General features: G+C 35.9%; 1 protein-coding gene across 1 annotated transcript; it reads right to left on the bottom strand.

Moving 5' to 3' along the window:
* On the bottom strand, positions 1-3738 carry LOC113688129 (probable protein phosphatase 2C 6). The gene is made up of 5 exons (XM_027205805.2): positions 3082-3738; positions 2359-2745; positions 1503-1620; positions 1108-1331; positions 1-863 (listed from the first exon to the last, which is right to left on the bottom strand). The coding sequence occupies exons 1-5, from the start codon at positions 3382-3384 to the stop codon at positions 324-326; spliced, it is 1572 nt and encodes a 523-aa protein (XP_027061606.2). The 5' UTR covers positions 3385-3738; the 3' UTR covers positions 1-323.
* Positions 3739-9918: the final 6180 nt, after the last annotated feature.

Genomic DNA, 9918 nt, shown 5'->3' on the forward strand with positions numbered 1-9918 from the left:
TTCAGAAAAGAGATTATATACACTGTTTCTGCAATAACTAAAAAAAAAAATCAGCATTAAGTACAAAAATTTCCTACCAATTCACTGTAAATTCAACACTAAAAAGCAATTACACAACACACTAGTTTTTTGGGAACCTGAACTCGTGAGATCCAGCCATCCAATCTTTTACGATACATTTGAGTTGCATTGGCTGCTCAAAAAGGTGTACTCTTACCCCTATCCGATCACACATGTACCTTGTACTATAGAATAAAACTAGCTGCAATAGAATTACCATGCCACCGAAACATTTCATTTTGATCAAACACCTGAGAGATATTTCATAACCACTTTCGCCAACTGGCTGATCTCTTATCCATGGACAAGAACCTTGGAAGACTGAGAAGACTATTAACCCTGGTAATGCCTTCAAGGGCTGACCATTCCTCATCCTCCGCAGTCGAAAGGCACTCAGCTAGGCTCCTTTTAGACTGACCTAGATTCTTTTCTGGAGGCTTTTCCTCTGTCGACTCGACAATTTGCTCTATCTCTCCCACGGCATTTGAAGTTTCAATTGGATTTTCCTGAGATGCTGATGAAACATCAGTGACATTACAAATCCTTGAATCACCAGTGCCGGCTAATATTGTTGCTTCCTCTTCAGGTTCTTTTATCAAGCCATTTTGTGCCTGAGCTGCATTAGAGGAAACTACATGTTCGAGGAAAAGGCAGGCAACAGCACAGTCATCATTCTTTGATGTGGGGTATTTGAGCCTCCACGCTCTAGTAGCACAGTCAACAAGAGCTCTTGCTGCTGTAGCATGACTAGGGGCAGAAGCAACAACATCCACAGCCTCCTTGTTAGAAAGGACATCCCAGACCTTCATCAAAACAAATTACCGATACAAGGGTTTATCACCATAAATAACATGATGCACTGAGTGATAATAGACAAGGAAAAGAAAAAAAAAACATAAAGGGAAACCTTAAAAAACCAGGCAACCAATCAAAATTCCACACAACAATGAACAAGAAAGAGAGAATTCTAAGATTCTAACTTCACAGGTTCAGTAAGTTTGGTGTTAACAAATTCCCTTTCAGTTTAAGGCGATAAGAGAGAGGTACCCCATCAGTGGCGAGAACCACAAACTCATCCTTCTCAGTTATCTGGTGGTAATAAACATCCGGGACAGAAATTAAACCGAAATCCTTCAGACAGAAATCTCCAAAAGCTCTTGCCATTGCCAAACCAGGTGAATCACTATTGGGCAGCCATACGCGGGCCACCTCTGGCTCATCTTGCAGGGCGAAAACTCTCCCTTTATATTTCTGGATCCTAGCAGCTTCTCCTGATTGAAAATGGAAGACAAAATTTCAAGTCTGCAGAAATTTCCAAGTTTATGGAACAAGTCTCGACAAGTTTTGACTTAAATTTCATCAACATTAACTTGATGTTTGTGAAATTCTTCAATTAACATGGAGAGAGAGAGAGAGAGAGAGAGAGAGAGAGAGAGAGATACTAGGAAGATTGGGTTTCAAATCTACAGTTAACTGTACAGCCATCAATGAGTTGTCTTTATCTCTGGTAGCCAATACTGCTCTTGAGTCACCAACATTTCCGAGTACTAGATCTTGGCCCTAAGAATCAAATTGCAATACGTATTTGATTAGCCTGAGTTTCTTACAGACTGTAAAAGCAATCACCGAAAAGATATCATGTCATAAAGGGAAATAGACAATTTTACAGCCTCTTTGTCATGCCTTTTGCAATATATAGTTTGAGGGCAAGAAAGTAAGTCCCAGAACAACAATTTTTTAGTAAGATAGTCTCTGAGGAATAAGCAATGATAAATTGCATAAGATTGCTAGATTGACTGACCCCACAAAATTCACTATAATCATGTACGTTATTTCACTAGCTGCAAACTGCCTTGTATCCACCTCGACCAAAAGAATGAGGAAAAGAAATATAACCTGGACTTCGACAAAGGTCCAGCTCACATGAGGAAGAACATTGATTTAGGTCAAAAAACATATGCAATGACAAGCAAAAGTAAGGGGGCTCATGTCAGGGAAAAGTAGTGCATAGTTATTGAATACATGTTTAAACAATCAAATTTCAATATTGTGTCTAATTAAGAACTGAACCAGTAGAGACAGAACTTAATTTTGCCCTGTAAATACAAAAATAATGGTTCTAACCCTTTTCCTGTCACTGCCTTATTTACATACATACTTGGCTGTTTATCCAAATTACATTGGATCTCAGCAATTATGCAAAACAGGGCATATGTGTTTCTCCTTCAGCAATTCAATATAGCAAACGCTTCGTCAATAAAGTCAGATACGAACATCAAAACTGGGAACTTGGACTACCTGCATTACCAAGGTAACAGCAGTTGTTCCACTGCAAAAACAGTCAACTGTGGGATGCAACTTTAGTTCCTTATCCATTAGCCTGAAAGCCTTTAAGAAGGACTTCCTGAGCAGCTGATGAATTTCGGGGAATTTCTCAGTAGCCTCATTATCTGGCAATTCACAGCATTCATCATCCAAGATTTCATCAAAGTGAGTGCTTCCTGTAGAGTCTCCATTCTCGATCTTGCCAGAACCTTGATCAGCAGTGCTGGCAGTAGTAGACTCCCACTCCTTCCGCAGCAATAGGGGTAGACAGTCCCTAACTTTCCTCGCGACCACATGTCCATACGGACCATGACCATCAAATACCCCGCAAAAGATCGTGCCGGTTTTCGAACAAAAATTCTATTGCAGAAACATTCCAAGCAAGTCATAAAATGACCGACAAGAAAAAATCGATCATGATAATTAATACACCTCTGTTTCTGAACTAGAAACCAATAATAAAAACCAGAACCCATCAACAACTCTCTCTGAAAATGTAATTCCTACCAATTTATAACGCAATGCGTGAATGAAGTTTCCTCTCTTAGAATAAATAAATAAAGTTTCCTTCTTTGTATGTATGTATGTATGTATGTATGTATGTATGGGGTGGGAGTATAATCATTGGGTATGGGAAAAGAGATGGAAAGAAGCTAAAGGCAGCGATGAATGGGAGTGAAGAAGACCGGAACAGACCTCCCAAACGATCATGGCATCCTGATTGGTCCCTTTCTTGCCTTGCTGGGTGTATAAGCTGGCGACGGAGCTGGCACCGTTGGCAAATAACCTCCCCGGAATCTGATGAAGGGCACGCTCCTCCGCCGCCGAAGCAGTTCCTCCACCACCACCACCACTAATCTTGCTAATAAAAGAGACGAAATCAGTGGACCCACTGTTAGCTTTCCTCAACATCAAATCAATCTTGGCAGCATCATCATTCTTACTCTTCCACTCCCTCTCCCGACTCTTTTTCCCGATTGATGAATAACAAATTCCCATTTTTATTTTTCTCTTCTAAATAACGAAAAAATAAACGTACATATATGTATAAATATGCCTCCTTTGTTTAGGGGCAGTTCTATTGTTGATTGATCATATAAAGCGTGATAAGAGCTGTTTGGAAAACCCTGAAAGATTTGACATTGAGGAATATCTAGTCATCAAAGAAGGATAAAAAAAAAAAAAGGGAAAGAAAAATGATGAGCTACAGGGGATGCCAGATAGATAAAGGAGGAGGCGGGCGGGAGGGGGAGAGAGAGAGAGAGAGAGAGAGAGAGAGAGAGAGAGAGAGCAGGAGGAGGTGGGATTTGCAAGGATCAGGTGAGGGCTGAGTAGAAAAAAAAGGTGAGGGCTGAGTAGGTGTGGATTTTGCCATTGGTAGTCAGTCTACTACTACTACTAAAGTAAGACTTTTTTTTTTTTTTTTGGCTTTGCAAATCAGATTTATTTTTGTTTTTGGCGTGTTATAGTGTGTCAGTGTGTGTTGAGTAATTGGAGTGGTAACGGTGAGAGCGGGGTGGTGTTTATTGTTGAACTTGAATTAAAATTGTTGAGGAATTTAGGATGCTCTGTACTCTGTAGCTTTGGTCGATTTGAAAATGGAGATGGCCCCTCGTCCTCGTGTGTGTGGGTGAGCGGGGCCCGTGTGGTTCTGTCTCTGATCTTCTTTACAGTTTGAACAACTGCAGTTCGATTTGTAATTACTAGTAATATAAATAAAAAGGATTAATTACGCCGATCACCCATAGCTTTTAGTCTTTTTTTTTTTTTTTATTAAGACGATAACTGTTATATAATCTATGTATTAGGGACTAGCAGGCACACAGACCTTACTAAATCAAAGGGGTGCTCTAGCACTACCCTTGAATTTTTTTCACTGCATGTGAAATTTGAACCTTCACTTACAGCTTAAAAAGGGACTTAAGTCCCACTTGGTGGCCACTGAGCCAAATCCAGTGGTTCCCAGAGCTTTTAGTCAATTACGATGACTTTCCTATCACTACAATATTACTAGCATGATTTTTAATTTATACCAACGTCAACTAGGTAAATTGATCCGATGTGTGTGTATATGCATTTTTTTTTTATTTTTATTTTTTAAAGAGGAGGAGGGGGACGTTCTTCTATTGGTCTCCACTTTTAAGGTTCTATTTGAGATTTACCTACTCAGTCTCTTTTCCCTTTTGACTCAATTCACTATGTTTAGTATGAAGTTTAAGTTAAACTTGACAAGTTACCCTACATTGAAATTTGGTCTTCTCTTAGTTTGATTGATTGAACCAAATTTTGAACGAACGAGCATGTTCTAGCTCAATTCAACTTCAATTTATTCATTTCTTGCTCTCTAAGGACCAATAACTAATATACTGTCTTGAAGTTTTCTGTTATAAAAATGGCCTCCTCTTCTTCATACGTCATATAATGAACTCGGGCTCATTTCATGATGACATTTTATGCACTGCATACCATACCAAGTTTGAGAAGTGGCAATTGCAATTAAAAAGGCTAGTGCATACAGGGATCCCCATAGTTATAAAGAAGAACTAAATTTAGGGATGTAATTGTAATTTTATTATTGCGTCTTTCTTTATTGTACTACTAGTAATTTATAGTGGGGGACCCTGGTCAGCGGGGCTACACGTGATAATATATAAATATTTACGTTGTTGTGCGACTAAAGTCTTTCCGCGCATGAAGGGGAGATTGAAGTAGGAGGGGTTGCATGGGTCAACCGTTGCTTTAGCCTTTGTTTTGTCGTTGTGACTTGTGAGGTGGTGAATGGTGATGTTTGTTTTTCATCTTCTTGTTGGAAAAGATGTAAATGATCCCAACCACCTTTGTTGTTTGTGTCCCCACTTGTTCCTCTATTTATTTAACCACTTTAATTTCGTTTCCACCATGCAATAAATTAATACGCACCATTAAACTTTGGGATGTGATTAATGATTTACCCAGAGTTAAACGAGTGTGCTTAGATAGTATGATTTTTTTTTATAAAAAAAAAAAAAGCGTATCAATTTTTTAATGTGATTTATGCGAGGTAAAAAAGTAGTTAAAAAATATGTTGATGATGCAAGCAAATAAATTTTGACAAAATAATTTTCATCCAAACAAATTCACTAGCATGATATTAAATATTCACTTTTTCTTCATTTATTCAAGGAAAAAATCCTTGTAAGATAATCTTCTATGTACTAATAGTATACATATTATCACGGTTGAATACATGATAATTAATTTAAATTTGAATTTCATCCAAATGTTACATATATGTCCAGTGGTATTCGACTGCGATAGTGTATAAATCATGAGTGTATAATAGATTAAAATTTTCTGTTACAAAGAAGAATGAATAGACAAGACTAGGCATTCGTATTCAAAGAAAAAAGGGCAAAACCCGTAATATGACAAGAAGGAGACTAGTTCCGTTCTTCTATATCCGAAAATTTAATTGAAGGTTTCACTTAATCTTTTCTCGCTCGCTAATATACTCTAAATTATTTTATTCTATGAATATTAGCATGTGGACAACGGATTACTTCCTTTTCCCCTTTCTACTTCTTAAATCATATCCTTCCCTGCACCTGTACGAAAAAGAATTTTTTTTTTTTTTAAAAAAAAAACAGATGTGAACAACTGACCATACAACTTCTCATTTGTAGTGTGCACTATCCAGATAGGGTCAATTGGGTGCATTTCATGTTCCGTGCACTGTAATTAAGATCGTGGTTCCTCGTTCAAGAAGGGCATTTGATTTTGATATCAATCTTCCTACTTCCCTTTCACCCCCTCTTCCCTATACAACAAGAAGAACAAAAGAAAAAATCTATTTGTTATCCTTTGACGCTAGAAAGAGACAATGGCTACGTTGATGATGTTGAGAAATTGGGAGTTGGAATAGTAATTTGAATGACGAAGACAAATATATAAAACTAAACAGCTGGGTGGGGAGTCAAAATAAATGATCCGCCAACGTCCACCTCACTTGTATCCAAGATCCCACACTTCCCCACCCGAAAACAACGACGGAATCCAATGCTCAGCTAAACCCATATTCATTACTCTCTAGGAATGATTTTTTTTTTTTTTTTAATATGATCTCTTCGGACAAGAAACTCTCAAATAGAAACCCCACAAACCCGAAACGTGGTGGAAAGAGAATAATGTAAAAAAAAAAAAAAGTACAACAACGCACCGCACCGGACATGCCCCAGCGGGTTTAGCCACATGGTAACAGCGTTCTTTTGGGACCTTCAGGTTCCGGGTTCGAAACTGCGCTATGGGGACGCCTATGCACTTATCGTACCTTGGTCGGGTTGGAGCGCCGGGCTCGGGTCGCAGGAGATTAGTCGGATCCTGTAAGGATTGATCCGGACACCCCTGTGTCAACAAAAAAAAAAAAAAAAAAAAAAACAACGCACGGGACATAAGTTGCTACTGTATCTCAACCTTCAAACTTGTCTTAACTGTGATTATATCAAAATGTTTTTTGTTTTCAGCTGACATTGAAGAATTCGCAATTTCTATACAGCAGTATAAGTTGTTGCTCTTCTAGGCGAGTGAAAGGATGGGCTCCAGTTAATATACCTTGTTTATATCAAAGTACACGATTACAATTAGTTTAGTATATTTTAAAGTACACAATTACAATTAGATACTTTGCCGGTTTAATCTCACTTGTTTAAAAATATAACACCAGAACTCCTTCTCCAGTATGCAAGGATTCTATCGTCGTTAATTCTGTGCATAACACACCATTTTGTGCAAAGAAGTTTGCTAAAAATACTACAAATCCAGTTCTAATTGGTTTTCCCAGGACCGCCAATATATAAATAAATAGGGTCGTTACTCGTTGCTTGCAACCAACGACCCGTGCCTTGTCCCGTGGCAGGTAATCGAGATTCAAGACCATTCATTAGTTGCTGATTGGAGAGAAATGATAAGATAATACTAATACGGAAAATCGTTTAAAACGTAGCTCATATTTTATTCAATAATTTTTTTTGTCCTTCATTTTTAAAAATTTATTTTTACATCTCTTACAAATTTACATTAATCAATTTTGATTCCTATCTGGATTTTCGACTAGTTTTTGGTCGGAATTCATCACATGCCTTACATGTGATCATTTTTTAGAAGTAAAATTGTCAAATTAAAATTTATATAGTCCGATCTATAATCCCTTACATTTCACAAAATGAATTGTTTCGTCCCTCACATTTTACAAAATAAAATTTTTAATCCTTCACATTTCACAAAATGAATTTTTTCATTGACCATGAATACAAATATTTTTTTTTAAAATCCATGTATATATCTATTTGATATCACCTGAACAGTACGAATAGCATGTAATATATTTCTATTTGATTTCACCTAAATAGACTAATTGTAATTGTGCATATGCTATTCAATAGATATATACATAGGTATAAATCTAATAATTTTGTGTTAAACCCATATATATATATATATTTGATTTTACCATGTGAATCTATTCAATATTTGTAACATTTCTCTTTTGATAATAATTAATTTATTGAGTTATGTAATAAGGCCATCTAATTAATCGGTCATAATTTGAATTCTATAGTCATGCTAACAAATTACAGTTTAAATTTGAAATTTTTACTCGCCACTTTTAAGACCAATAGTTGAATTTCTTACATTGTGATTGTTTTAAAATTTGAAAGTGTCAATTACTTACTTCTCTTTGTCATACTTTTCTTTTGTTAATTTTTTCTATCCAAATTTAATTTGATATAAATACTTGATAATGTTTAGGATTGAATGTCTTCTTCATTTTCAATTTTTGAGTAAAAAGAAATGAACATGAGTGAAAACTAACAATTTTTTTAAACTCATATATATATATGTATTTGATTTCACCTGAACAGTACGTTCAGACGAAATCAAATAAAGATATATTACATGCTATTCGTATTATTCAAGTGAAAGTAAATAGATATATACACGAGTTTAAAAAAAAGTTATTCATATACATGATCAATGAGAGATGAAAAATTTTCATTTTATGAAATGTGAAATGTGAGGGATAAAAAAATTCATTTTATGAAATATGAGGGACTATAGATCAGATTATGTAAATTTTGATTTGATAAATTTTTCCTTAAAAAATGATCAAGTGCAAGGCAGGTGATGAATTCCAACAAAAAACTAGTCGGAAATCTAGATAGGGATCAAATTTGATCAATATGAATTTGCAAGGGATGTAAAAGTGCACTTTTAAAATTGAGAGACGAAAAAAGTTATTTTGCAAAATGTGAAGAAGATTTTGAACATTTTTCCATACTAACAAGCATGAGGGGAATTTGCAAAACATAAAAATAAAAATAATAGTATATAGTAGAAGCAATGAACATGTGGACGTGGTTCTCTTCAATTTTGCTCTCAATTGGTTGACGCATGCTACATCATGCGCTGTGGCTGTGGCCCTATTTTAAATGCCATAATAGAAGTATAATTAATTACCAGGCTAATTACATTGAGAGTTAGATGAGAAATGTCATCGTATAAAACTGGCAAGACAGATTTGACAAACACTATTGAGATCTTCATGAAATAATATACTAGCACCGCATCAATAAGCTTGTGGTGATCGACCTACTCAAGTTTTATTCTTAACCACAAAAAACTATCAATAACCGACGAATTATGATATGATTTGGGGCAATAAATTTTTTTTTTTTTTTCATGTTTCTGTCCACTGTTGCTCCCACGCCTCAAAAATTAACGTCAATCGTAATTTAATAAGGTCGAAGTTGGGTATGTAGCTTATAATACCGGGCCGAGGTCGACCTCCTAACAAAATCTACGTAAAAGGCAAACTAAACAGTTGAAATAGTCTTAAGAAGGATTTTGATGAATATTTGTAACCGTCGTTTTCAGTGAAGTGAGCAATTATTATAGTAGACAGCCAACAACAAAGGATTATATTATGGCAGCGGCATCGAGATCGAGGATGAGGCGGAAAAAACTAGCTAGCGCTGCTGCAAATACAACATGTTGGGAATTTATTTTAACCGCCAATGTACACAAATGTTCGTCAGAACAAAATAGTGCTAAAGCTCTCAAGCACTGAACCCTCAGACATGTTCCTCAGTTTTGTTGCACTAAGGGTTTAGTAGTTGAGAGCTTTAGCAATGTTTCGTTCTTTTGAAGAAGCAAATGGGTATTAATTAAGATTTTTAAATTGTTTTAATTTATTTGTTGGAAATATGTTTTTGCAAGTAATCTATCAATTCTATCCCCAAAATTTGTAACCGGGTTGTTAGATGGTTTGATTCACAACTGAGAGTTTATTTCGATAATGTAAAAGTTTGGATTTTTAAATGTGAAGGGCCAATTTGTTTCGTTTTAAATGTGAGAGACGAAAAGAATATTTTTACGAAAAGTGAGGGATGAAACATGTCATTTTCTCTTTATTTTAACTGCCAATGTACAACAAATATTGGCTATTGCATAGGTTGATATTTGCTGTTCAATAATTGGGCCTCTACCAAAGCCCAAGTA

This window comes from Coffea arabica, chromosome 5e (genome assembly GCF_036785885.1).
Source record: "Coffea arabica cultivar ET-39 chromosome 5e, Coffea Arabica ET-39 HiFi, whole genome shotgun sequence".
Taxonomy (NCBI): Eukaryota; Viridiplantae; Streptophyta; class Magnoliopsida; order Gentianales; family Rubiaceae; genus Coffea; species Coffea arabica.